Genomic DNA, 27825 nt, shown 5'->3' with positions numbered 1-27825 from the left:
GTGAGCAGAAAATGATAGCTGGATGTTCCGAAAGTATTATTTACTATAAATAATACATGTTATTGGTGGCAGAGAGACTCACCAAGAATGGCGTTATTGATGACCACGGGTTTGGAGGTCTTGTGGGAGCTTTTTAAATACCACAAATAGCAAAGCAGAGCGAGAGAGGAAAAAAAATGGCGCTACAGTAGCAACTTTGTTTGACTCATAATCTCATTTTAGGTGAAATGCTGCCACCTAGTGTTTGGTTTTCTTCTCTGCGACCTGCTAAAGTACAAATAATACTTCCTGTGTGTGTTCATGGGGTTTTTGCTGGAGCTCTTGCAGTGGATTCTTCCACAAGCGTTACAGATGCAGTGTTTGTACAAGGTTGCCACGGCAACCCAGCACATGCTTGGAATTCTTTAAGAGACAAGTACACAGTGCTCCGAGGGCGTGCATCAGATGATAAGAGACATATGTTCTCGTTGACTGCACCGCTGGCTAACATGCTATGTTTGTTCAAGGGACTGATCACAATCAGGAAATGAACTTTGTGAAAATTGGCACAGTTTTTCAAAAATATACTTATTATAATCAGTCAAGAATCTGCATATTTAAGCACATTTTACAGATTTTTTGCATTTTTTAAGCATCTTTAAATAGAAATGGAAATACAAACTAAAATACAAATATAAGGCATTACATCGATCAGACAATAGAAACTTTTGGTTAAAAAGGAGCACAAAAAAAATAACTCTCCCAAAGCCAGGCTATGTGAGTCTACATTATCTTATTTATGTCTAATGTGTCTTATTTACTCTTATTATATCTACTTTATTGGGTAGTATGAGTGTAAATGTGACTATAGGGGTGTTATTTCATGTCTACAGGGCTTTAATCGTATTCCCAAGGTCGTAAACAGGTTTCTATGCTCAAAGTATAAAAAATATATTTAATAATATATTTAATAATAATATTTTTTAAATATTATATTATTTATTTTTTATATATATTTTTAAATATTGTTAAAAAATATATTTAACTTGACCTGAAGGGCGGTAGGATTTCTGTACATCCTGATGGGAGCAGAAGGAAGTCTCTAATGTGCCTGAATAAATTGGGATCTGCCCTTGGTGTACTTCCTCGTGTTTGTGTTCCTGCCAAGCAACCAGTGGCAGGAAAAAAGCGAGTCGTATTCTAGCGCATACTTAGTCAGTGAAATGTACACACAGCAGTACATATATTTAGGGGGAGCTGAGCTTCCTTTGCAGTCTTAGATTAACTGTTGCCAACTCTCCCCGCCCTTTCTCTGCTGCATGAGGCAGGGTGCGTCCAGTCTAGCCAATGTTTTTGCACATATTTGGGACTCATACAAACCCCGCCTGGCAACATGCGGCCACGCGTGTGACGTGAGTAGAAACACGAGATGAGCAAGCGGCTGCCTCCGTGTATATGCCTTTGTTGTGAGGTTTTAAAGTTGCTCTTATGAATTATGTTTATTATCGATGCCTTTGCTCTGCTAGTACAGTTCACATACTCTAGTGTTTGATACTGGATTTTTCCATCTTAATTTGTTCTAAAGGTTCGGTTTTTGCTTCCTACCCTACTAGTCCTGAGTGTGTAATTAAAAATCAGTTGCATTTGAAAATAAGGGGAAAATGAAGGACAATATGGATAATTCTGGTCTTTACACCACCCAATCACCAAGTATTCCAGTCATCGTAGTATGAATTTATCATCCTATCTGAGATCGCTTCAAAGATGGAAGTGAACTATGGTACAGTCCGATTAATTATACATTTCTTAATTAATTTCTGATATGTGATTGGGCAGGGGTGCCATATAGATGGGAAAAGTCAAAGGGCAGTAGGACAAAAAATAGGTAATTACTCATCAAATTAGTCATTAATTAATAAAGTGTGGCAATTATTACCTCTTCATTAAGAAAATTAAGTACAACTTTAGCAATGTTATGTTTTTCATGGGACCCAGAATTCCTGGCTGCACCCCTGTCACTGGTGACATAAATCAATAAAGGGACCATAAACTCACCTTCATTTAGACAAAAACACATTTGACTTACTTTTAGGACTTCCACGGGATGAGACGCCTCCTTGAAGGAGAACCAGGTGTCTTTTACGGCTGAGAAAGGCGATGAATTCAATGAATGTTTTATCAGGTTGTTAGCTTAGTTAGCTTAGCCTTCCGACTGTCTGGGTGAGTGTTAGCCAAATGGCGGTGCGTTAGCTAGCTCCAAAACTGACAATATACTCATCAGATGTTGTTCTTCAAATGCCGTATTACAACTTTTTAACGTGCTACCCACGCTAGCCACTTAGTATTTGTCCTGGCGGTGATTCGGTTCCACGCGGCAGACATGATTGTTTTTGTTTTGAATGAAGTGGGAGGGAGAAACTGCCAAAGATGTTATGTGGGTCAAGACACTACACGCACCGCACGAGAGGGTAGCTGCTGGCTGCAAAGTGTTTTCGCCATTTTTATACGGAAATCGTCCAATACTGTCCTAGAATTGGTGTATATAATGATACTGGATGTTTTTCACTTCTCTTCTATGTTTATTGTTATATTTATATATATTTGTCATTGGACATAAGAGGGCTCTAGGGACAATGAGACAATATTCTAGTATAAGTATAAGTACGTATATTCTTATTTTCCTTCTATTTTATTCTGATTAAAATCATTCAATTGTCAATATTGGACTGTATTTGCTTAATATCGGATCAATACTAAATCGAAGCTGGTAAATATTGAAGAATATAAAAATAACCTCCATATCCAAACCAATATTAGTGTTATATCATGTAGTATGTCACAAAAAATGTGACCTTTTTCTTTCTTTTGGTATTTTTTTTCATAATTATTCCAGAATATTTTGACCTGTCATGTAAACTTTCTTTTGAATATTCCAACTTCACAAAAAGACATTTTCCTCTAATATTGCAAGTTTATGCTACTAAAATGTCATTAGTAGCATATTCTTTTGACTTTATTCTTTAAAAAAACTGCTGTAATTCTTTAATTTTTATAGTTTCTTGTTAAAGGATATTTTTAGACTATGTCACGGACCAATAAAAAACAAATCACAGGCTGCAAATGGCTCGGGCCACACTTTGGACACCGCTGAGATTGAAAGAAGAGATATGAGTAAAAGTTATCTTCTAAGCATTCGAGGATGACTTGTGTTGTGATTTCTCATTCACGCTGAACTACGATGATGTCATGGTGTGTTCAAGAAACATTCCACCTCCAGGAACAAAAACATCTCGTAAATAAAGAGACAGACAGAAGCTGTCACGTTCAATCAAAGCTTTCTTTATGGTGGTGGAGCAGACCGAGAGGTCTTCTTCTACTGTTTGCCCTTCTTCTGGTGCAACACGTAGCACTTCTCGCAGGCCAAAGAGAGACCTGCAACCAGGGGGAGAAACTCCTCAAAGTCCAACTTCTCGTCTTTGTTGTGGTCCAGGTCCTCCAAGATGCAGTCCACCGTTTTGGGGTTCTTCTGAGTCTGCAAAACGAGACATGTCCAGTGATGATTTGCTTGAGCCACAAGATGCAAAAGACATTTTTTTTTAAACAATTCTAAATCATTCTCATAGAAATCATCCGTTCCGGGGTCAAACTCACACCTCAACATTTCCACGATAAAACAACCTGGATTCGACCACAACAACATTCGGTAATCCCTCGTTTATTGCAGTTCATCACTTCCCGTTCATACTTTTTTTTAGTTAGAGCCCTGAAAACTTGTTTACAAACTTCTAAATACATTTTCTAACATTAGAGCCCCGTAGACATGATATAACACCCCTATAGTCACTTTTACACTCCTATTATCCAATATAGTTGACATAGTAAGATAAATATATAAGACTATCAAACACAAGAATGGTGCCTTTTTTTTTTTAGTTATTTCCTTCATGTGTGTCTTCCAACCAATCCTTCCTGTCCTTTCTCTGCCGTGTGTGGCGGTGTGTCTCTAAGATGAGTCAAGTCTTTGTCTCGCCATGAGTTTGTTTTCCTTAAAAAACAGGCTCGTTCAGTTAGCTCTTTTGTTCGGAGAAAATGCTGCAAAAAAAAAAAGCAAAACACGTGCAGTGTTCATAATCAGAAGTATTTTACCTAAATACAGGGGTGTCCAAAGTGTGGTTGGGGGACCATTTGTGGAACATGGCTGTTTTTAAATAGAATTTAACAACTACAAAAAACAGCAAAATTTAAAAAATATTTTTTTTTGTTAAGAAAACTTATAATATGTGATTTTTGGAATATTACAGTGCAGGAAACATTATAATATTATGAGAATAAAGTCAAAATATTATCAAAATAAAGTCACAATTACAAGACAAAATAAGCAAAAAAGAAGTTGAAATTTTGGAAATAATGGGGGGGGGGGTCTGGAGACACGGTGTCGAGAGATGGCGCTGACCTTGAGGAAGGTGGGTAACTCGGTCTCCATCAGCTTTTTCAGTTCTTTTTTGCTGAGCGTCTTGCCTTCGCCGTCGTCTTTGGCGTAGCGGTGGAAGATGGCGATGAGGGATTCCATGCATTTCTCCAAGTCAGTCATGGCTGCAGGTTAGGATGTGCTGAATACAAGAACATCGTTGCATGTTTAGCATTGTTAGCATTGTACGGCTTGCAGTATGCATGTACTGGAACTCAATCAACACACAGCCGTTACTGTGTAAACATCTGGCAACGCAAGAGAGTACTCCTCGCAGTGGCGGTTGATGCTGGAATCCATCACGGGTGGACGTTACACAACTTCCTCCCTTCCTTGGGAAGCCCCACAGGTGCACATTTAGGTTCAGGGGTGGAGGAAACATACTTGATCCCTTCCATGTAGCCTAGTTTCTGCTTCACAATGTCACAGTACATGTTGGATTTCATTTTTCCACTTGATAAACCACAGCTCCCCAGTGCTGGCAGCACTCGTGCAGCCCCATACCGTGACACAACCACCACCAACGTAACATTGTTTTGCTACTCACTCATGTTGTCGGCTATATAGACAACACTAGCCGTGTGTTGACTCATTTATATCCAGTACATGGCTGTTCAAGCTATACAGTGACTACTCTAAAGTATATCCAAAATTACTTGCTACAGAGTTCCCATGATGAGCTATACTGCGAAAAAAAAACCGCTTTGCAATGTCAGAGTACATGTTAGAATTCATGTTACCACTCAGTGAACCGCAGCTCCCCATTGCCGGCAGCACTCGTGCGCCCCGAACTGCGGTGCAACAACCACTGCTTCGCTAGTCACTTGTGCTTCCAGCTATGTTGACAATACTGGCTGTATGTTGACTCTTTGTCAGTAGGTAGTAAATATACGCGACGAGTCAAACTCAAGAATTCATGTTTCCACTCTGTGAACCGCAGCTCACCCATTGCCGGCAGCACTCGTGCGCCCCAAACTATGGTGAAACCACCACTGCTTCGCTAGTCACTCGTGCTTCCATCTATGTTGACTCTTTGTCAGTGGATAGTAAATATACACGACTAGTCAAAGTCAAGAATTCATGTTGCCGCTCAGTGAACCGCAGCTCCCCCATTGCCGGCAGCACTCGTGCGCCCGAGGCTGTGACACTGCTACCACCGAGACAAACTGAGAAGATGCTTTGTAGTAAAAATATTGGGTTGTACCGCATTTGATGGAATATACTACATGAATAATACTACTAATGGGGGTAATGTTTACTATGAAACGTTTACATTGTTTGAGTCCTCTGGAGATTTGCAGCAGGTTATAACATCTGCAGCTAAAACAAACAGACACTCCCGTTGGGAGGATATGGTTTTTGCTTTCACTGGCACTGGAGCAAATTCTTTGAGTGTTAGACAAAGAAGTGTTCTGGCCCAAAGGACATCCTTATCACATGGCCGCTGCCCTTTTGCTCCACATCCGCCTTTTCGCAGCATGTGGGGGGATGTCTTAAAAAAATAATGCAATAACTTGAACAAAAGGATAGGAAGGCAAGCTGGGGCCAGCCGCTACTTGTCGCACCAAAGGGGTGGCATGCGCCAAAGCCGCAGAAGACCACCCGATGACGCACAGTAGCACACGCCCATTGGATCAAACGGCCAAATAAATCCGAATACGCGTACAGTTACCCTAAGAAAATAACGTTTCTGCGGTTCTTCTGTACTTTGAACTACTTGAAACGTGGCAGTAACGCTAATCAGGATTCATAACTCGATGAAAAAACATCGCTAAGTAAAGAAGAAGGAACTCACCAGGATGCGAAGTAGGAAGGATACTTGGCGTGAAGGACGGAGTTGAGTGAAGGAGTCACTGGCAGTTTATTCTACTTTTTATAGTCGGCAGGGCGACGCCCAGAAAGAACAAGAAGATGGAAGGGGGATGAGGAAAGAGGCTTGGTGGGAGGGAGTTTAAGCTAAATAAAAAAAAGCTTAAACATGATCCCTCCCCGTTTAGTGTTCGAGTCCACCCTGCAGACATTTCAACGTACACAACTATGCTCTCATTCCGACATGACGGACTTTTTCCATCCAAGTTTTGGCACACTTTAGTCTCTTTTAGATATTTTACTGCATCATTAGCCACTTCCAGACTTATTATACTAGTACTTCAACGTAATACTCCAAACCAGGGGTGTACAAAATGCGGCACATGGGCCATTTGTTTGCTGAATGTTACATTTAACCTAATTTGGATTACTTAATAAACAAAAAGAGGCTTATTAAGCAAAAGGGGGCTTTAATTATTAGCATCAACTTTTTAAAAAATGGCATCTTTCTTTAATATTTTAACTTTATGCAACTAAAATGACTTTATTTTCCCCATTTCTCATATTACAAGATACTCAATAAATTGCTGTTTTTAAATTTTGTTATGCCCGTAATATTTTGACTTTATTTCCATCATTTAATAACTTTCCCCAACCCAATTTCCCAAAAATTACAACTTTATAGTTTGTATATTTTGTTTGTAATGTTTCTTAAAGGTATACTTTTTAATATTTCATCAATATTTTTCCTCACACTGAGTTTATTCTAGTAATTCACTTTTATTTTCCCAACTGTTGCAATTTTCTGCTCATAATTCTGACATTATTGCCATATTTTTACTCTTTTCTTGGAACATTTTGCGCAACCTAATTTCCCCCAAATTACGCCCCTACTTTATTGTTCATATTTTCGATTTTTTTTTAAAATGACATCTTTCTTTAATATTTTAACTTTATGCAACTAAAATAACATTATTTTCCCTCAGTTTTTACATTACATCATCTCATGAAATTACAACTTTTTGTCTTAATATTTTGACAATTATTATACCTCTTACAGGAAGTCTTTTGACATGAAAATAAAATGTAAAATGTTCCACATTACACTAAAAAATATTTTAGGGTAAATGTAACAAAATATTTTGTGTATGAATTTTTGACCATCAAATTTGTCATAGTTGAAAGAAATCTGAAACTCTTACCAGATGATTGGACAGCAATGATTTCTTAGGTCGGAGGTCACCGATGTTGGACCTGCTTATCACGGTCTCTGCTTCATCCCAATGTTATCTGACGGGGTCCTTCCAAACCAAAACCCTCCAAGCACGCCCACGAGGCCTTCCAAGTGGTCATGTAGTGGTTCGCATAGCTGACAGAGTGCTCAAGATGCGACTGACAGGCCACCTTTCACCCTAAATCAGCCTGGAACCGAACGGCAGAATCAGGAAGAGGAGGATGGGATGAAGATGTGTGTGTCAGTGCTTCCGTCCATGTCAATAGTTTGTTTCCCTGCCAATCAAAGTAAGGCATGTTTTTTTTTTATGATGGCACTTTCACATTCAGTGGTTTTCATGGAGTTTAATTACAAAAGTGTGGATACAAATACCAGGATGGGGTGCAGTAATCTGGACAATGGAATGTGGATTTCTCTTTTGTTTGTTTTATGGCCTGACATAATCCAATGAAAGTCCAAATGTGCATGTGAGAGTAATGTTTTTTCCCCCTCCCCCATCCGTTAGTTCTTCCTCTTGCCCTTGGTGGCCACCTTGGCCGGCGCTACAGCGGGCGCGGCCGCTTGATAGAGGGCGGCCGATAACTTGTTGATGTAGTAGAGGGCGAAGAGGGAGAAGATGAGGCTGCGTGGGGAGAATGAGTAAGCGAGATAATTTTAAAAAGAGAAAGTCAAGAACGTGGGAGTGAAGTGTCCGGCGGAGGTTTACCGACCATGTGGTGACACACACCCGATGAACCAGGCCGGATGCAAACAGGGACAGACACAGGCACAGCAGAACTGAAAGCGAGCCAAATTAGTAACATTATTAAAGCACATTTGAGAATGACTTATACGATTCCTGAGCACCTTTGCTGGAATGTTAGACAGTTTAAAAGTGCTTTTAATACCCCCTGCTGGAAAAGCAGTGCTATTGTGCCCTTTATCCGTGTTTACATACATATGTAACTACAGTGCTCAAACACAATGCAAACCTGGTACTGACAAAGAAAGTCAACAAAGTCACTTACTTTCTGGGAAAATCTTGGCTTGGAATCCCTTCCCAAAAACCACATTTTCCAGATTATTAAACGCCTGAGGAAAAGATGCAAAGTGAGTTGATTAACGTTCAATAACTGCACAGTAAAAGGGTCCAGTGATGGGTGACTGGGGCTGCTGTGACCAGGATACCGTGAGGGAGCAGATGAACAGGACCGAGCCCAGGAAGCCCCCCAGGATGGTGAACCACTCAGCGGAGGCCAGCTGTTTACTGAACATCTGCATGCCGGCAAACACCAACACTGACAGCAGGCTGGAGAGCACCAGGGACGTGCCTGTGTTTACTGCTGCAAAACGCACAACATCCAGCATTAAAACTTCATTTTAAAGTTCCATGACAAACAGTTATCCAGTTCATTGTAAAATCACTTTTGGCGGGGTGTTTAAAGTGAACGCATAAGCTAACACGGTAACGTAATGACACGTCAGTGCTCTGGAGGAAAGCTAAGCTAATGCTAGCTTCAAGCCAATGCCTTTGAGTTGACAGTCCGATGCTAAGCTAGTGCTAGCTTCAAACCGATGCCTGTGAGTTGACAGTCGAGATTTTAATGTGCTGAATCTTACCTCAAAAATAACTTAACTGACCAACAATTCGGTAATAACAATGTAAAAATCAAACACACGTATAAATACATAGCTAGCTAGCTAGCGTTCTCTCCAAGCTAGCTCCTGAGCAATAGGGGTTTGCAGCCATTCTACTGTACTTTGACTTACTAATTAAACCCTTGACATTTGTACACAGTTGTTATAAAGACTGGAATACATACCCATGGTTCCGGTTTCAATTGTTGTTAATTTATATTTTAAAAAGTTCAATTTAGCTTCGCCGAACGAGCCCAATGGGGAACTGTTGGGGCTAGGAACGGAAGGGAAATTCAACCCGGACAAATTAGAAGTGGGACCAGTGGGCGTGGTCACGAATGAACCACGTATCATGCGGAAAATAAAATACAAAAAAAAAAATTACTAAATAATGAATAAAAATAATTACGTATAATTGTAATGAAGAAAAATATTTACATGTATAAAAATGTCAGCAACAAACAACAAAAACAATAAGACAAATGTAAGAAACATTTATTTAGCATTTTACATTATTCACAGTGACACAATGGCATTTTCTTGCCCCTCTATAGTCCACTTGAACGCCATTATCCATACCATAAATGCCTTTTCTCCATTAAAGTCCCGACCCATGCAGTGCAGTCTCTCACAACGGCTTCTTCTTCAGTCCGAAAACGGCGATAAACAGTACTACCTCCACCAAGGCAGGTAGCAGACTAGAAGACACAAGAGATGGAAGATGGAAGTTGCAGGAACATTTTGCTATAACAGAGATAAAATCTTATTTGGTTCAGGAAACTTATTATCTTTAATGTAAAAAATGTATCAAAAGTGGCCACTGTGTCTTTGTATGCAGCCCTTACTGAAAAGGATTAGAAATCCCATATTAATATTTGATTTCAACACACATGCACAAACCTGCACGGGGCAAAAATAACCCAGTAAGTCCAGCATTCCCACTTCTCAAAGACAAAATGAGCCAAGGAGACGGATGCGCTGCAGTGGACAGCCAGTGCTGGGTGACGCGTGTGTCAGGGAAAAAAAAAATGACACCCAAACAACAAAACAACTTTTCAAAAACTAACCTGCAGAAGGCAAGAATCCACCAGTAGATGGCGCACTCCCAACGCTCAAATAGAAAGAATAGCAGAGCCACTGCACCGCTAGCATGGGCTCCTGTTGCTATTGTGGGAGTCATGGAATTATAGCCTCTATTCAGTTCAACAAAGAGTCTATTATAGTTGCCTGGTCTGTGGCTGTAGGCAACTTTCTGATGTTATCTGTATTAACTCCACAAGATGGCAGTATCTGCGTTTGAAGTAGCTCAAGTTATCTGCCTTTGCATGAGGTTTAAAATGTTGTCCGTACTACTCAGTTATTAAACGTGTCATACATTACAACATGGACAGATCTTTGCTGAAAGACCAACATAAAGGATACACAGGAGGCCTTGGCTGCCATTGAACATGGACACTCCTGAGAAGAACCCCGCTAACTCAATGACAAACAGTCCGAGTGTGATCGATAGTGCCACCACCAACCTGAAAGACACAAAAAATACACATATTTACTGCGTGAAGTGACACTTGTGCTAGCATTGCATTTGTCCTTTACTTGAAATCTTCGCTCTCGTATTGCTCTTGTGTGAACTCCAAAGGCAGGCAGGCCTTTACGTTATGCTCCTATGAAACAAACAGGGACACACATGATGGATTGGATCTGGTGTGGTCTCTTGAGTTCATAAGAAGTGACGCATAGTTTACTCACCCTCGTCCAGAAGATAGTGATGACAATAACAAGATGAGCAATGATGGTCAGGAATCGTGCAGGCACCAGGCTGCTAATCGCCGACATGCTAATTTACAGCTATTCGAAAATTAAAATAGAACTAAAAATACCGTTTGCCCCACTGGTGGTGATCAGTAGCGCCGGAACAACTGAAAACACGCGACTGCAAATCATTTATTGAACGTAAGTCGACATTTTCGATTAAATTAACTTTTATAAACAACACACATCACAATTACATACTAAATCGACTCATAAAGAGACAATGAAACTCACTTATCGCCACCGGAAACTGCTACTTCTGCTACAAAGTGTTTGGTTGCTACAACAACAGTGGAGCCGGTGCGCTCTTAATTGACATCCGGGCGAAACTCCTCAAAGTTTAAAAGTTCCAACCGAACAACAATCAAGGGGGGACTAGCTATTATGCGTTTTACTATGCTGCCATCTAGTGGCAAATTGAAAAACTAGGCCAAGGGATATTTGTATTTATTTATATGAATTGTGAAAAAACGAACAAAAAACAACAAAAAATAACACCACGAAGAAGAACATTTTTTTTTCATTTTGATAATAACGATTTTAAAAATCATTACCGCCGCCTTATTTATTTCCCATGTTCCCTTTCTCTCCAGCATACATCCTGTGTGTGTGTATGCTAACAGTAGCACGTCAGTGGGCTTGTGTGCAGGCCTGCATTGATATAAATCGGAGGAAAAGGGCTCGGGTGCCGGTTTTGCTTCATTTAGGCATGGCAGACACGGAATTAAAAACCTTCACATCAATCATGGACGCTTTGCTTCGTATTAGCGTGAGTATAACACTCATATATGCAATTTTTGTGCCAGAAATGCACGTTTATCGTTACATTGTAGCATTCCATAGTATTGTTGTTAGCTAACTAGGTGGTTTTATTGGGTGAAATGTCACTCAAGGCTGTTTAAATGTCAACCAGGCTGGGTGGAAGCGGCTTTTCCGTGCTTTTACCGGCATGCAGAGATGATGGACGTTGTCATAGAAACGGGAAGCTGCGTTAAGACGAAAGAACATCCTTAGATGTCTACAGAAACAATTGGTCATTATAGTGACGTTGTGCTTCCAGGCCAACATGAAGAGCATGGAGCAGGAACTGCGGTGCCCCGTGTGTGACGACACGGTCAAGCAGCCCATCCTGCTGCCGTGCCAGCACAGCGTGTGTCTGCTGTGTGCGGCCGACGTCCTGGTACAAAGAGGCTACCCTCCTCCCGACCTGCCCCCGGAGCCGCAATCGCCCGCCTCCACGCCCAACAGCCGCTCCCCGCGACAGCCGCGGAGACCCGCGCCCAGGACGCCGGACCACTTGGACCGACTGCTTCGAACCGGTAGGAGGGAATAGCATGCGGGCATAGTTTGTGTCTGTATGCCAAGTAAATACATTATAACATATCATACCATGCTAAACCATGCCCCCTAGCGGCTGTGAGCAGCATAGGGAAGATCGCCTACATTGCCCAGTTTGGTAACTACAACATGGAACAGTACAATTTGAAGATGCGATGAAAGTATGTAGTATTCTACATCGGCCACTAGGTGTCAGTAATGCTACGGTGGTGTTCGGTGAGACATACGTACAAGCAAGAAGAATAATCCCAAATAAAAAGCCAGGCTACGACTTGATTTCCTACGTTATTTCCTTTCATCCCGTCCCTCCCCAGCTTGCAGCACTTACCCAGGGCGACGACGTAAAGACGCAGCCCCTCCCCCCATGCTGTTCCCGTGTCCTTCCTGTCAGGAGGACGTGGAGCTGGGCGAGAGGGGCCTGACAGACTGCCCCCGCAACCTCACCCTGGAGCGTATCGTAGAAAGGTAAACATCACGGCGTCCTCCATCCATCCTTGGAAGTCGGTTTGCGTCCGACCTTAACCTCGCCCCCCCCCCCCCCCCCTGCTTCCCCGTCACGCAGGTTCAGGCACACGCTGAGTCTGGGCAGCGTCGCCATCATGTGTGCTTTCTGTAAGCCTCCGCAGTGTCTGGAGGCCACCAAGGGCTGCGCTGACTGCAAGGCCAACTTCTGCAACGAATGTTTCAAACTCTACCACCCCTGGGGGACCCCCCGGGCCCAGCACGAGCACATTCTCCCCACAAACAACTTTCGCCCAAAGGTTGGTCTGTTTCTTTCTCTCTCATCTCTTCTCATTCATTCGTCTTCTGTGCCCCCCCCCCCAAGGTGCTAACGTGCACGGAGCACGAGCAGGAGAGACTGCAGTGGTACTGCTGCAGTTGCCAGAGGTCGCTGTGCTCGCTGTGTAAGCCGCGCCGCGTCCACCAGGGCCACAAAGTGCTGCCAATAACACAAGCCTACCAGGCCCTGAAGGTGCCTCGAACGCCCCACGGTGCAGCCGCACGACGCCATAAACAGAACACCTTCTCTTGTCCTTCTCCTTCAGGATCAGCTGACCAAGGAAGTCAACTACATCCTGGCCAATCAGGAGAACATCCAGAGTCAGATCACGCAGCTGGAGGCTGCTATTAAACAGACGGAGGTTAGGGACCCTAATGAATTGAACGCATCACTTCGGCCACATAACGTCCATATTTCATGTACCTCATATACAATATTTATGTACTTTTGTTTTGTTGTGTGTGCAGGCTAACGGCGCTGTAGCTCTCCACCAGCTGACTCGCTGCATGCAGGAATTGGGCGCGTCCATTGCCGAGCGTCAGGGGTCCCTGACCGTGGCCCTGGAGGCGTCCCGCAACAGGAGGGAGGAGGCCCTGTCTGCTCAGGTGTCGGCCAGGCGGGACATGCTGGAGCAGGCCGGTCTCATGTCCTACACCCACGAGCTCCTCAAGGAGAGCGACCAGCCGTGTTTCGTGCAGGCCGCTCGGGTGACGCACAACAGGTGGCTTCAATGTTCGTACGGGTCGTTTCTGGAATTGCGTTGTCTCTGAATGGGCGTTTCCCCGGAGCAGGTTGGTGAAGGCCGTGGCGAGCCTGCAGGGTTTCTCCTTGTCGGCCGACCCTTCATTCCGACACTTCCACTTGGACGCCACGAAGGAGACGAGGCTCATCAGCGGCTTGGAATTCATCCCCGGTAGGTGACTTGAGGGACACCCGATCGGGTGAGATGATCGTCATGTCCGTCCGTCGTGTCTCGTAGCTCCACTGGCCCCGGTCATCGACACCCAGAAGACGCTGGCCTACGACCAGCTCTTCCTGTGCTGGCGACTCCCTCAGGACTCGGCGCCGGCTTGGCACTTCTCCGTGGAGTTCCAAAGGCGCACGGGAGCGGCCGGAGCCACGTGGGGCGGCGCTCGATCCCCCGATGCTTCCACGGCGTGGAGACGTCTGGACGAAGTGCGGGGGACCAGCGCCGTGGTGGACCAGCTGCAGATAGACAGCGTTTACGTGCTGAGGGTCAGGGGCTGCAATAAGGCCGGATTTGGGGACTACAGCGAGGAGGTCTATCTCCACACACCTCCAGCTCCTGGTGAGATTCCACATATCATCTGTTCTAATCCCACCAGCAGTAAATACAGATAGAATATTTGTTATTAATGGGGTAGAAGTAGTAGTATTTGTTTGAAACTCACATGTACTTTCTCCACATTCCTCCTCCTTGGCCCAGCGTCACAATCTAACCCTGCGTCCTCCGCTCCTTCCCTCTCCCCGTCTTCTTGCCTCCTTGTGTCCTCCTTCCTCCGCCAGTCTTGTCCTTCTCGCTGGACTCTCGCTGGGGTTTGCACTCCGACAGGCTGGCGCTGGGCAAAGGTCAAACGTACGCCCGCAGCGTGCCGGGGCTCTCCCTGCTGAAGGTGGCCGACCGCACACTCACGTCTTGTCACCTGACCTCCGACCTCCTGGTGGCCGACCTGGCCGTCTCGCAGGGCAGACACTACTGGGCGTGCTCGGTGGAGCCCGGCTCATACCTGGTCAAGGTGATGCAAAAACACGAATCAAAGATCCTCTATGTGACAGGAGGCATGGACTTACGTCAAAGATCATCTATATGACAGGAGTTGTTGCTGTTGCAAAAATCCCCCGGAGAACAACAGCTCTGTGTTGTTTCATTATCTACTGCAAAAAGTGTCAAAGATCCTCTATATGACAGGAGCTCTTTGCCTGTTTTGCGGTCTTGCTATAAAAACACGAGTCAAAGATGCTGAAAATGACAGGATGTGTTTTGCTTGGTTCCTGAAGGTCGGAGTAGGCCAGGAGGTGAAGCTCCAAGAGTGGTTCCATCAGCCTCAGGACATGACCAGCCCACGGTACCATCTCAGACCGGTCCAGGTCTACACCGCCTCCTGGGATAGGCTCCAGCGTCAGGCCTGACCAAATGTCGTCTTGTTTAGGTACGACCCCGACAGCGGCCATGACAGCGAGGCGGAGGACGGCCAGGACTCGCCCGCCTTCTGCTTCCTCACCATCGGCATGGGGAAGATCCTCCTCCCCCGAGGACACCCGCACAGTCTGGGGGACAGCAAGAGCGTGGGAAGCCTACGTTCCAACAGCGGCGCCCACACGAAGCCCGCGCACCCGTACACCGCGCCTCTGCCGCCCAGGCTGGGCGTGTGTCTGGACTGCGAGGAGGGCCGCGTGGCCTTCTACGACGCCCACTCCTTACGCGTGCTGTGGGAGGGCCACGTGGACTGCTCGGCTCCCGTGTGTCCCGCTTTCTGCTTCATCGGCGGCGGGGCCCTCCAGCTGCAGGATCTGGTGGCCAGTCGGAGCGTGGAGGAGGAGGAGCCGCCGCGGAGGGTCAAAGCCAGAGCAAAAATAAGTCAGTAAACTACCATGTAGAACACATCTCATCTAGTATTTTGATGCTTGTTTCCATTGCAACGTTAAGAAGGTTGCCTACAGCCGTAGCTGATATTTTTGTGACCCGGCACTAATCACAGACACTGGTGGTTATTTGTATTTGTAGACCAGGCACCCGGCGACTACAAGAGGCGCTAATTGGAGCATTTACGGTCATCTCCATTGGCTTTTAATCGCCTCTGTTAACATTGTGTCTGAATAAAATGTTACTATGCAGCGGCAATGCAAACATCGCATGTAATACGACTGTTGGCATATAAAAGCAGCACACGTGTACCGTTGCTGTGAGTTTACAGCTCATTTTATTCCTAATTTAAACCAGGAAGAGAAGTGACCACATGTAAGAAAAGTGATTGTTTATGTTATGTTTCTCTTTGGAGTCACTGTTTGATTGTAAAACTAAAAAAAAAGGGTTATTGTTATTATTGCACATCCACTTGAATGTTTTTGTGTGCGTGTATGAAATAATGTGTCAGAGGCATTACCATGACAACTACAATAATCATCATTTTATGACTTTTATCCATCGTGCTTGGGTGCCAAATGGGGAGTCTGACAGGAGATTGTCTATATTGTAATACTGAAATGATTGTATTCAAGTATTTTCTAGTGAATGTGTGCAAAGTAGACGTTTTTATTTACATAACAGCAGCGGTGGAATGACGACAACTGTAGCAAATATTGTAGACTTTGCTTTTTTTTAATTTAAGTCACCTCTTGAAAAAAAATAAAACTATTAATGATAATTTGTGACATGTTGTAAGATATGTTTGGCGTGGGTGTGCTTTTCATTGTTACCTGATATGTTTGTGCCCTCAAGCGACGATGAAATGAATGTTTTGCCGAGAAGCAGCCGACGCTTAAATGATCCGAGTTGTCAAATTAACTCAACTTAAACGATACCAAACAGAGAATGTTACATAACACAAAGTTTAGACGCACTTTGTCGTGTTATTGAATGACAAGGTGTCTCTAAACTTTTGACTGGCACGTGCACACAGGCAGCCATATTCGTGAACTCTGAACTCCGGTCCGTCACCTTTTCAAATGTCCGTGTCAAACCCAAACAACAACAACAATTCCTAGTCTTACAATAACGAAGTAGTAATTACATAAAATATATGACTATATGCTTGTAAAATTGAGCAAATTATTGTAAAATTATAATTTTACACTTAGTTTTTATTGATCATTTATCGTAACGTTTATTTATAGATTTTATTCGCAGCATCTTGCTGCGTCACAATATAATGTGTTACTTTTATCCGCACAGGTAAAATATATTTTGAGCCTTATGTGTTGTTGTGCTACAAACACACCACTAGAGGGCGACATTGTGTCACTGTAAAAAAAAAAACCACAAGCACACTTAATAGAATTTATTGTTTTATTGAGTCGAATACATCCAATCAGGTTTTGTGGCATTTGATGTAACTAAAAAAGCAATTAAAAAAATATTAGAATAATTTGCACACCGTGGTATGTGCACTCTGCAAGCACAGACACGTCTGTACTGCTTTTTTTCTGGGCTTTTGCATAACATGGTGGTCGTTGACACCCCCCCCCCCCCCCCCCGCACACACACCCATACACACTTAACTTCACTTGCTTTGTTTGTAAAATACAAATACAAGGCTGTAAAGGGAAAGGTAGACTCCCAATATGTCTACTATATTGTGTAATATGAAACATTATGAGATATCATTATATTGAGACAATAGCAGGAAGTAGACTCTTGGGAAATCACAACAAGGAACTGCTAACGTATGAGTCTGCTGTCTTATTTGTCTTTTTTTTTTCTCGGATTATATCTTGTATATTGACCAATACGAACGTAAAAGTGACTATAGGGGTGTTATTTCATGTCTTTAGGGCTCTATTGATGTTAAAAACCATATTTAGAAGACAGTAAACAGGTTTTCTATGCCGTAACTACCAAAGTATTTCATATATTCATATTGAAAACGACTAGAAATTCACTCATCACATTTGAGTTTGCAACCAACTAACCGTGATAAACGAGGGAGGAAGACCCCTGCTATTTACCGGGGTCACACTCTCAAACCACCTGGCAACTAAGCCAAATGTTCATAAAAAATGTCAAACCCAACAACTCGCTTGCTCACGGTGCAACCAAAAATAACAACAAGTAACACGTGGACCATGCGGGTATCAAAATGCATGCTTGCACACTAAACACCGCCATTTAAACTCATTGATAACCCACAAGGTATGCTGGGTAGCTGAATATATACAGTATACAAAGTCTATTAGACAAAGTCAGACAAACAAAATGCACACACACACACACACACACACACAGCGTGAGAGAGCGTGGCCAAAGGGCTGCAGCGTGTCGAGGCAGGCAGGAGTAGCTAAGCTGTGGAAAAACATGAACTCTCCAGAAAGCACACAAGCATAGGCTGCACTGCAACTGCTTAAAGTGACAGCTACTTTATTGAGTTGTTGTCAAGCGCTGGCGCGGCCTGCCCTCTAACGCCGAGCGGTGCGTGACACCATGATTTCAATTTACAGCAGCCCGTGAGGCCCGTCCTGCTCTGACAGCTTAATGAACGCCTGTCCACCCCGCCACTCCGCCGCCTGCGCTGTGGAAGGCCGGGGTGGGAGTAGTCGGAGGAGAAGAAGAGGAGGTAAAACCTCGTGGAAGCTCTAAAACCCAGAGGAGACGCCAGGAAGGAGGGAGTGAAGCCTGTTTATCTCTTTGCTGGAAGAAGCTGAAGGGTCACATTTTTCTGTAAGGTGAGGTGTGTGTGCTGGTGTGAGTTGGTGTGTGTGTGTGTGTGTGTGTGTTGTGCTCAGCTGTGCAGGGACTTCTGCATGCAGGAAGTAAATAACACCTGCAAAAAAAAAAAAAAACAAGTGCGGGTGCATCTTTAAAAATCACAACGCTGTAAACGTTTTTTTTCTGCCTCATTTTGCCTGAGGGGGGAAAAAAGCTGGCGGATATTTTAGCCCACCTGGATAAACCCACTTAGGCCCCGCCCTCCACCATCACAGCAGATACTGTATGTTTAAATCCACTCAGTACAGTAAACCCTCCTTGTTTTTACAACTGCCTAGATATGCTCTAACATTACTAGAGCCCTCTAGACATGAAATAACACCCCTATATTCACTTTTACACTCCTATTTCCAAACATGAAGTGACATCAAATCACCAATAGAAGCCTGTTGATGAAGTCTGGTGCTTGTGTGTCTCACCGAATGCTACAGCAACATTAGTGACACCTAGTGACCAGTGTAGGTAACTACACATCATCACGACGCCTTTCAATGAGTCTTCTGAATGCCTTAATTCAGTTCATTTAGCCGTTTTGATGCCTGTAAATGATTATTTATTTTATTTCTGCATTTCATTGGAAGAAGGTTGTTACTTCCAAAATATGAAAACTAACCCATAATCGGGAGAGCATGAGAAAGTTTAACCACAACACAGCATCAATAGCAGTATGGAGCGTTAATGGCGCTGATTACAGTACAGCAGGTGTAACGACGACACTTTAAAGCGCGTGCAGAGGTGGATAGAGCTGGTGTTTTAAAGCATTACACGAGTAGGTTGCCTACAGCCACAGCTGCTAATGCTCGTGTTCTGGCTGCTCAGTGCAATATGATCAATGCAATTAACCGAGTAGGTGTTAGCATATGTGACCAGTCAAAGGTCCAAGTCGCAAAATGTTTTACATTTTTTATGCTAATTTAAACGGGAAAGGGTTGACGGCACCAACGAGGCGGCCGCATTTTCCTGCAGGAAGATGCTTTAACAAGTCGTGATGTTGTGGAAGTTGAATAATGTTCAGTGTACTGTCTGGCGTTGATTGGTTCTGTGTACTCCAGCCTGCAGAGGACACGTACGACACCTCCCTGCGGAGACGCTAGCATGGAAAAACCTGCACCAGGACTTGAAAAGTACAAGAGTCAGCTCGTGTGTGTACTTTGAGGAGGCAGGAAACTCAAGGGGATCCTGTTTGGAAGTTCAACTTATTGTTCAGCTGATTGACCCCCCCACACCCCCCCACCAGCACCACCTTTCACCCTGACTCCACGAGCACACGCGCCACCGACTAGCCTTGTGTTTCCTGCGTTATAAAAGCATGGACATCATTGGCTTATTAATGGGGTGAGAACATAAATAATACTACACTTGTACAAATACTACCTGAGCTCATATTTTATGTATTGCTACTAACTATTAGATTTATTTGAACAATCTTACATGGTTTATATATTGCTCCATTTATACATTTATAGTATTATTATAGTATTTATTATTATTATAGTATTATAGTATAGTATATTTAGTTCCATTTAATAATAATAATAATAATAATACCTTTTATTTGTATAGAGCTTTTCAAAATACTTCACAGAAGAATGGAGTTGAATAAAAGCAAGTAAAGAGAGTAAAAGATACATTAAAATACAACAGGGCGGCACGGCGGTCTAGTGGTTAGCGCGCAGACGGTTCAACCACGGTTCAATTCCCACCCTCGGCCATCTCTGTGTGGAGTTTGCATGTTCTCCCCGTGCATGCGTGGGTTTTCTCCGGGTACTCCGGTTTCCTCCCACATTCCAAAAACATGCTAGGTTAATTAGCGACTCCAAATTGTCCATAGGTATGAATGTGAGTGTGAATGGTTGTTTGTCTATATGTGCCCTGTGATTGGCTGGCCACCAGTCCAGGGTGTACCCCGCCTCTTGCCCGAAGACAGCTGGGATAGGCTCCAATACCCCCGCGACCCTCGTGAGGAAAAAGCGGTAGAAAATGAATGAATGAATGAATAAAATACAACATTCATTCACAGTTAAAATATGAGAAAAAGCAATAATACGAAAGAAAAAAAAATACAATATATCCATATATTAAGAGAGAAAATGATGCCATATTCCAAGAATAAAGCTGGAATGTTATTTCACAAGAATAAGGTGATATCAATAAATTATTATGACAAAATAATTATGTAATTTTATGCAAAGTGTCCTAATATTCAGAAAAAATGTGAAAAAAATTTCAGATAAAATACCAAATTTTACAATAATAAAGTGGCAATTTCACAGAAAAGTTATGATTTCGTTCATCCAAATGATGGTATGATATTAACTTCATGTAAACGTGTGATTGGCGTTCAATCTGTGGCTTGTTTTGTTTCATTCATCATGAAATGAAACAAAAACAATAACACCATTTAAATGTCTGCCCATGATTCATTGACCCCCCCCACAAGCGTCCCTCCTCCCCCGTCTTCCGCTCACATGTCGAGTCGACCCTTTTAACCACGTTTGTTTCCCACCTCCACTCGTCGCCTGCTCTACAACACTCACTTAGCAGCACAATGCTGTGTTGTGTCTCCGTGTGTGTGTGTGTGTGTGTGTGTGTGTGTTGTGTCAGGGCTGGTTGGCTGTTTGAGCTCAGGAAAGGACTTGTGTAACACACACACACACACACACACATGGACGGGATGAGAACCTCTGGCGTGGCCTTTCCCACCACTGGCCTCTCTGAATCAACACACTCACGCACACAAACAAGCTCATTCGCACTGCTGCACCGTCAAACAAGCTTTTGTCCGCTGCAGACACACACACACACACACACACACACACACACACACTGTCCCAAAGAAAAGTTACATACAGTCACAATATTAGGTACATCTGCACATCCTTATGAAACAGTCAAGTGCATGATATGCAATACGTAGCATACCAAGACGGCTACAAAGACAGCAAATAGATGGAAGAGTTGCGATAATGCATGATATGCTGCTTGACTTTGTAAAATCAGGATACAGTCCAGAGATGAGTAGCGCAATGCTAACGTCACATGCTCAAAGACATACTGGACAAAAGAGGAAAGAAAGCGTATATATGTCGACATAGCAACGATAGTGCATGGCATGCTGCTTGAAATACAAAAATTAGGATAAATTATCAGGATTAATTTTGATGCAAATTTCCTGTTAATCTGTAGACAAATAAAAGGCACTATTATGGCATTACATGGCTGAGTGAAAGCAGGAGAAAAAAAGTGCATAAAAGTGCATGATATGCTGTTTGAAATAATAAAATCCGGTCAGATTATCCAGATCACAGAAGTGATATGATAGCATAAAAAAATATAAAACCAGTATTTACGCTGGAATAGTCATGATAGTGTATGAAATGCCGTGTAATCCTAAGAGCTCTTTATAATATTTTGGTTGCACATAAGTGCTAATTTAGGTACAGAAAAAAAAACATTGCACTTTTTCATCCGTTTATTGACAAACCATTCATTCCTAGGTCCATTTGCAAAAATAGCATTTAGCGAATGTAAACAGTCTGCATAATAAAAACATGACGTATATCAAAAAGCCCGGATCTTTCCCAAAACAGAGCTAACTCCGCCGATATGCACCGAGGTCCAAGAAGGACAGGCACAAGAGGTATGATATGGTACAAAATTGCCATAGAAAAAAAAAAAGCCATATGGAATATTTCTGTACTGTACACTCCACACTCACACCGGTACCGCTTCAATACCCGAATATTAAAAATAGCAGCCTCGTAACGCCACCTAATCTTTGGATTACAATACAATAACTGGGTCCAATTGAATGGATTAGGATGAGATTAGATCGTGTTGGCGGATCGCAAAATGCCACTTGATGTGCCACATGGTAAAAAAACAACACAAACAAGGAATATTAGTGCCACAGTGAAAATATGTATATACTGTATACATAAGAATATTTTGTTAAGTTGGAATCTTGTCAATAATGTAACAATATTACCATCATGAATGTACAATATTTCATGTCATAACTCAGCATCACAATGTTTCTATTACTATATAATATTACAACTTTTTTCTTGAAAAAAAGACACTATGCTCGTAAAATTCCGACTAATGTTTCACAAACTCCTACAGTAATATTATGACTTTTATCAATTTTTATTCTTATTATATTAATTCTTTTATAGTGCCTAGCCCTCTTCTGTTCTCTTCCCGGTTCATCTAAGATGCCACTTTAAGGTTCTGTTACTGGCCTACAAAATACTACCTGGGTTGACCTAGTTGTACACTAGTTGTATGCAAACCTTAATTCAATTCATTTGGGAGTAACACCAAAACAAAGGAATTGTTCAGTAACATAGATTTGCGTTCAAGGTAACAAAATGACCGGAATGAATAAGGAACTTTGATCCCGATTAGAGCTCTCATCTATTCGTGTTTTCCCATTCAAACATTATGCTGTCTTTATGCTGTACAGTACGTATGTGCTCATTGTCGTCACACAGCATCGAGGCTTAAAGTCCCATCCGGTGATCGGTGATCAAACACGCTGGCATGAATTGGCGTAGCCCGAGTCAAGCTGTCAAAGAGAAACCACTCAGGTTTTACAGACTATTGTCGATTCACGCGGCGACACGGAACCAAGTGCGTCGCTTCTCGGCTCAGTGTGGGTGTTGGCAACCCTACATGACAAAGTACACGTGTAGGGTGTGCCGCCGCACGCCGGTTGCTTTTGTCATGGGCTTTTAAAGGCATATGCAGATCACATGTTTTTTACTAGTTTAATCAAGAAAATACGTGTATACTTACATAGTATCACAATTGTATTCACTGCTACTACAATGCTGTTGTACTGTTGGTACCACGGTGTGTTCCCGACACTGTTCTTATGGCGACAGGAGGTAGAAAGTAACTTGGAACACCAACTTAATCAACCTCCATTGCTGCAGAACAGCTTTACATTGTTTTTGTATCATTCTGACATATACATTATTTTTCGGTTTTGGGTACCCTTACCTTCAACACTTACCTTTTTATCATTTCAAACTATTCAAAACTAATTGAATTTACACAAATAACAGGAAAAATGTTATTTCACTGTGGCCCCAATACTCTTTGTACGCAATATAAGATAAGGCACTTTAAGGCATGTTTTATGAGGTCCCACATAAGAAAAAGTAATTTCATGTACCCTTATGGAACGTAGACACTATTGCCCATTTTTATCACACAGTGGCGATCATATCTGCATGGACTTATAGGAAGCTGACCCAGTGACGGGTGCAAATCTCCAAAACAAATAAAACCTGATGGTGCTGGTGAAGATCCCAGGCAGGTTTGGCACCTGAAATGCACGCCCACACGTTAATAAGAAAAGAAATGCGGATGGATAGCTGTGCTTATGGATACGGATACAGTGGAACCCGTTCATGTTGACGCTGTTTGGACTGACGACGTGTGTGTCATAAGCGACACAACGTTGTGTAGGTTTTTATACTACGCAACTGGATAGCCGTTATGCCGCTGTCGTCCTTTCACACTTTGAGGTGATAACGACGATGCCAACAATTTTGCATAGAAATGTGTCAAAAAAAAGCGGTCGAACACGTGTGTCAATGTTGACTTGGCACGGACGGCTTGTTGACTTTAGCGGGTTCCACCGTACGACTACGTTACAAGGGTAAAAAGTGTGTCATACCAAAATGTAGTAGTCCTCCAACTGCAGGCCGTACAAGAACCAGGAAGTGGAAGTCAAGAACGTGGCCACTGTCAAAGGGAAGGACAGGCACTGGATGTTCCCACTACGCACGATGGCCACCTGAAAAGGACACAAAAACAAACACCAGCGCTTTGAGGGGTGCCAACACATCATTAAGTAACAAGTACAGGCAGCCGTCTCCAAGAGAGGGAGAGAATAACAGGAAGACGCAGAGGAGGAGGAGAAGAATGGCAGGAAAGGCACAGGCTTGCTTCTGAGCTGCAAGACAGATGGAGAGAAGGAGGCAAACAGGATGGCAAAGACAACCGGAAAGACGATATGTCTTTAATGTGGGCCGCGCTGTGACACCTGACTGCTCTCTGCTAAATAAACACACACGTTGGAACACCTACTGCACTTGACAATACCTTTATTGTTGTGCTTTGAGGTGGCGTAGGATCAGCCTGTGTCATACTAAAACTAATATAAAAACATTCACGAGGCGTCCTGTAAGTCCACTGTAAGTATGCACTGGTATAAAAGACATAAAGTCCTTTTACATCAAATCCCTCATTTGTCATGATTAGTGAGTGTTAAGTCAATATTTTCATATTTAGAGCAACAAAAACCTTTATGCGACAATGAAAATTTGTTTAAACACTATTAGAGCCCTCTAGACATGCAGTAACACCCCTATAGTGACCTTTAAACATCATTCCGTCATTCATTTTCTACCGCTTATCCTCACGAGGGTCGCGGGGAGGTGCTGGAGCCTATCCCAGCTGTCTTCAGGCGAGAGGCGGGGTACACCCTGGACTGGTGGCCAGCCAATCACAGGGCACATATAGACAAACAACCATTCACACTCACATTCATACCTATGGACAATTTGGAGAGCTATTTTGTTTTTGGAATGTGGGAGGAAACCGGAAAACCCACGCGCACACGGGGAGAACATGTGGAATCGAACTCTGGTCTCCTCGCAGTGTGGCCTGCGCGCTAACCACTCTTCCGCCGTGCAGCCTTTATCGGAGACATAACAGAAAATAATACATAAATAAGAAACCCACAATAGTATCCATCCTTCCATTTCATTTGCAGTTAAGCCTCACTAAGGTCGCAGGGGCATGCTGGAGCCTATCCCAGCTGACGTCGGGCGAGAGGCGAGGTACACCCTGGACAGCTCGAACATGGAAACTCCACACAGAGATGCCCAAACAGAGATTGGAACCCAGATCTCTGTGTTATTATTATGATTATGTTATTATGATTGTGACTGATGTGAGATTATTCAAACCTGCAATAAAGGTCTGTTGTTCTGGCGATTAACAGACGCTTGGGCGCATCACAGGGTTAGAGTGAAGCCGCATAATTTGAGCAGAGATACGGCGAGGGACGACTGGATATTTTACACTGGAATACCCAGCATGCCCTGTGGGCACTTTCCAAATATTATATATATTTATAAAGTAGTCAAGCTAGTTGTCGGCTATCACTTGTAGCTTAAAAAGCAGCTTCACTCAGCAAGCTGAAGTGCCTCTGGGCACGCAGGCTTTCGATGACATTTACTGTACTGAGTTATAACAAAGCCACACTGACAGTCCTATTATACGTATGTCTGGAGAGCACTAAATGTAAAAATAAATAAATACATAAATACATGAGTCAACATTCAATATTTCTCACCAGGTCAGTTAGCGGCGACAGGTACACGCCGATGGTGGCCACGCTGCAGATCAGGCCGAGCTGGTTGAGCTGTATGTCTCCCGGCGGAAGAATCTTGGAGAAGTAGAACCAAGCGCTGGTGGCCACCGCCGCCCCGCCGACAATTTGGTATGCCACCTGTCTCTAAACCCCGCCCCATTTAATAGTAACCAGACATGTAAACACACCACGTAGCATGTGATAGCATCAGTATTGCTGACCTTCTGTTTTGTGTACATGAAGTACGACAGGATGTAGAGGAGCTGCAGTAACTCTCCGATGAGGTTGACCACAATTAGCGTGCCGTCACTCCTCAGTATCCCGTAGTATAGCCATCCCAGGTTGCTATGGAAACAAAAAGCAGTCAGACCAATGAACAAACATGTCAACTCACATCACCAGCTTCAAGGCGGTTGTTGTTGTTCCTCTTCATTGCGCCCTCATTTAGGACAAAATAAGGTCTGCAATGTATCTGTGGCAGTGGGTTGGGATGCTGCTGGATGTTTGTAAAGTTAAAAAAAACTCACTTTATACATGTGGTGAGGAAAGGCAGAAACTGGACATTGTCAGTGCTCTTGGAGTATTGCATCTTCTTCAGGTCGACCCTTGACAAACACAGAAACAACGTGTGACAACACTTCCGGTGATGACGTCATTACGTCCACTGTCATTAGCCATTGATTCTCTAATATCACTCCAACTGACGAGTACTCAAACTAGCGCAGCGAGTTTACAACATGTTGAATGTGTCAAATAAATTAACTCGCACACTTAAAACATTTCCTTAAAGTTATAAGACAAAACATTGACTTAATGTTTACCACGCCACGAGGCACTTTTAGAGACGATTGCACTTACAATCCAGTCGAGAACATGCCGATTGTAAACACGATGCAGGCCCATGATAGTAGCTGCAGTAGCTCCATAAACGGGATAAAAATATATAAATGTGCTATTTAGCGTCTCAACGTATGCTTATAATGACAACCGAGACTTGTAGTAAAGCTTCTTCTTGGGGTAAAACGTTGACGTGGGTATCCGCCCCACGACAGGCTTCGTCTGCAGCCATACTTCCGTGTTTGCTGGCGGTTGCTCGGAGATCTAAACTCTGATTGGCTGATGGTTAAAACACGTGGTAAGAACTCGGGCCAATGCGGTGCTGAATCGGACGCACGTGACCTTACAATCAGGGAAGCGTTCCTTTGATTTGATGGAGGGAAAACACAGGACACAAATAAGTCAATAGCCTCAAATTTGAACTCTTAATTAACATATTAGAATAAAAACGTTACCTTAAACGCCATTTATGCATTAGGTACACCTTCTTAATAGGATCCAATTGGATTTCAATTGTTGCAAATAATTCAGCATTGTCATTTAACAATTTGTGCTCTTGCAAGTGTGGTTTGAAGTTAATTTTATTCATAAAGGTACTGTTTTCATATAATAAAATAAATATCTCGTGTCTTGAGTGTGCACCAGCTGTCAGGATGGAATATTACATGGTTCAGATGAAACAACCTCGTCTCCTTGACAACACTTTAGGGAAAAGAAGAAATACACCTCTCAAATCTGACATTTAGCAACAGTCTCACCCGTAATTTCCTCGCTTCGGGTTTTAGATTCCTTTTGACATTTTATTTGACATTTAAATCTTGTTTCTTTGTCTTATTTTCCTGCCGGAAAGTTCGCATCCTCTTTGTATGTTCTTTGATTGCTACCTAGTCATGTTTTTCATATGTTGTCATATATATAACACCATCCTATGTTTAAAAAATTAAATGTTATTTTAAATAATTGTATCACAAAAAAAGCTTTTGTCACAAATGATGGCTTTTCATTAGACAGCAATGATATACAGTATTTTCATTTTTTAATTTACACTGATTTGCTGTCATTATAGTAATTATCTATGATGCAAAGCTTTTGTCTTCATTTTCATAAATTGTTT

The 27825-nt window shown here is 42.9% G+C and overlaps 5 protein-coding genes across 8 annotated transcripts; 1 reads left to right on the top strand and 4 right to left on the bottom strand.

The window, feature by feature from the left end:
* Nucleotides 1-3297: 3297 nt before the first annotated feature.
* Nucleotides 3298-6401, bottom strand: LOC131137196 (protein S100-A1). Its single transcript, XM_058084858.2, has 3 exons — nt 6243-6401; nt 4433-4589; nt 3298-3511 (listed from the first exon to the last, which is right to left on the bottom strand). The coding sequence occupies exons 2-3, from the start codon at nt 4568-4570 to the stop codon at nt 3353-3355; spliced, it is 297 nt and encodes a 98-aa protein (XP_057940841.1). The 5' UTR covers nt 4571-4589; nt 6243-6401; the 3' UTR covers nt 3298-3352.
* Nucleotides 6402-7819: 1418 nt separating this feature from the next.
* krtcap2 (keratinocyte associated protein 2) lies at nt 7820-9416 on the bottom strand. Its single transcript, XM_058084855.2, has 5 exons — nt 9293-9416; nt 8658-8812; nt 8498-8561; nt 8201-8267; nt 7820-8112 (listed from the first exon to the last, which is right to left on the bottom strand). The coding sequence occupies exons 1-5, from the start codon at nt 9294-9296 to the stop codon at nt 7992-7994; spliced, it is 411 nt and encodes a 136-aa protein (XP_057940838.2). The 5' UTR covers nt 9297-9416; the 3' UTR covers nt 7820-7991.
* A 156-nt stretch (nt 9417-9572) lies between these two features.
* Nucleotides 9573-12400, bottom strand: tmem107l (transmembrane protein 107 like). Of its 2 annotated transcripts, XM_078797830.1 has the most exons (6): nt 11154-12400; nt 10857-10955; nt 10704-10771; nt 10530-10630; nt 10175-10271; nt 9573-9805 (listed from the first exon to the last, which is right to left on the bottom strand). In XM_078797830.1, exons 2-6 carry the CDS (start codon nt 10941-10943, stop codon nt 9736-9738), a joined length of 423 nt encoding a protein of 140 aa, XP_078653956.1. In that variant the 5' UTR covers nt 10944-10955; nt 11154-12400; the 3' UTR covers nt 9573-9735. The 2 variants fall into 2 exon arrangements, with proteins under 2 accessions (XP_078653956.1, XP_057940835.1); XM_058084852.2 differs by lacking the exon at nt 10175-10271 and adding an exon at nt 10008-10104 and having other exon boundaries at nt 10857-12400.
* On the top strand, nt 11513-16426 carry trim46a (tripartite motif containing 46a). The gene is made up of 12 exons (XM_058084840.2): nt 11513-11688; nt 11980-12238; nt 12572-12722; nt 12820-13018; nt 13084-13230; nt 13304-13399; nt 13506-13759; nt 13830-13951; nt 14018-14347; nt 14566-14795; nt 15058-15125; nt 15210-16426. Exons 1-12 carry the CDS (start codon nt 11533-11535, stop codon nt 15643-15645), a joined length of 2448 nt encoding a protein of 815 aa, XP_057940823.2. The 5' UTR covers nt 11513-11532; the 3' UTR covers nt 15646-16426.
* slc50a1 (solute carrier family 50 member 1) lies at nt 12425-26957 on the bottom strand. Of its 3 annotated transcripts, none has more exons than XR_013630117.1 (7): nt 26733-26957; nt 26402-26479; nt 26096-26219; nt 25857-26018; nt 24171-24290; nt 14451-14786; nt 12425-14244 (listed from the first exon to the last, which is right to left on the bottom strand). XR_013630117.1 is itself a non-coding variant. In XM_058085625.2 (6 exons), the coding sequence occupies exons 1-6, from the start codon at nt 26798-26800 to the stop codon at nt 23712-23714; spliced, it is 657 nt and encodes a 218-aa protein (XP_057941608.2). In that variant the 5' UTR covers nt 26801-26957; the 3' UTR covers nt 23495-23711. The 3 variants fall into 3 exon arrangements, 1 of the variants encoding a protein (XP_057941608.2); XR_013630116.1 differs by having other exon boundaries at nt 12426-14344; XM_058085625.2 differs by lacking the exons at nt 12425-14244; nt 14451-14786 and adding an exon at nt 23495-23816.
* Nucleotides 26958-27825: the final 868 nt, after the last annotated feature.

This window comes from Doryrhamphus excisus, linkage group LG17 (genome assembly GCF_037039965.1).
Source record: "Doryrhamphus excisus strain RoL-2023G ecotype Guam linkage group LG17, RoL_Dexc_Guam_v1.1, whole genome shotgun sequence".
Classification (NCBI taxonomy): domain Eukaryota; kingdom Metazoa; phylum Chordata; class Actinopteri; order Syngnathiformes; family Syngnathidae; genus Doryrhamphus; species Doryrhamphus excisus.
Note: the sequence above shows the minus strand (reverse complement) of the source record. Positions and strands in the feature narration are given on the sequence as shown.

Bases quoted from the DNA above. Each gene is read 5' to 3' on its own strand.
- LOC131137196 (XM_058084858.2), bottom strand. From the start codon at position 4,570: ATGACTGACTTGGAGAAATGCATGGAATCCCTCATCGCCATCTTCCAC. The intron at 3,512-4,432 runs GTCAGCGCCATC...CTCGTTTTGCAG, and splicing joins AGTTACCCACCTTCCTCAAG to ACTCAGAAGAACCCCAAAAC.
- krtcap2 (XM_058084855.2), bottom strand. The intron at 8,562-8,657 runs GTATCCTGGTCA...TCTTTTCCTCAG, and splicing joins TGTTCATCTGCTCCCTCACG to GCGTTTAATAATCTGGAAAA. The intron at 8,113-8,200 runs GTCGGTAAACCT...CTCCCCACGCAG, and splicing joins CGGGTGTGTGTCACCACATG to CCTCATCTTCTCCCTCTTCG.
- tmem107l (XM_058084852.2), bottom strand. From the start codon at position 10,943: ATGTCGGCGATTAGCAGCCTGGTGCCTGCACGATTCCTGACCATCATT. The intron at 10,105-10,529 runs GTATCCTTTATG...CGCGTCACCCAG, and splicing joins TGGCAGCCAAGGCCTCCTGT to CACTGGCTGTCCACTGCAGC. The intron at 9,806-10,007 runs GTTTGTGCATGT...TGTGTCTTCTAG, and splicing joins GTTATTTTTGCCCCGTGCAG to TCTGCTACCTGCCTTGGTGG.
- trim46a (XM_058084840.2), top strand. From the start codon at position 11,533: ATGCTAACAGTAGCACGTCAGTGGGCTTGTGTGCAGGCCTGCATTGAT. The intron at 13,231-13,303 runs GTGCCTCGAACG...CTTCTCCTTCAG, and splicing joins AAGCCTACCAGGCCCTGAAG to GATCAGCTGACCAAGGAAGT. The intron at 13,400-13,505 runs GTTAGGGACCCT...TTGTGTGTGCAG, and splicing joins CTGCTATTAAACAGACGGAG to GCTAACGGCGCTGTAGCTCT.
- slc50a1 (XM_058085625.2), bottom strand. From the start codon at position 26,800: ATGGAGCTACTGCAGCTACTATCATGGGCCTGCATCGTGTTTACAATC. The intron at 24,291-25,856 runs GTGAGAAATATT...TGTCCTTTTCAG, and splicing joins TGTCGCCGCTAACTGACCTG to GTGGCCATCGTGCGTAGTGG. The intron at 23,817-24,170 runs GTATGACACACT...CGTGCATTTCAG, and splicing joins TGGAGGACTACTACATTTTG to GTGCCAAACCTGCCTGGGAT.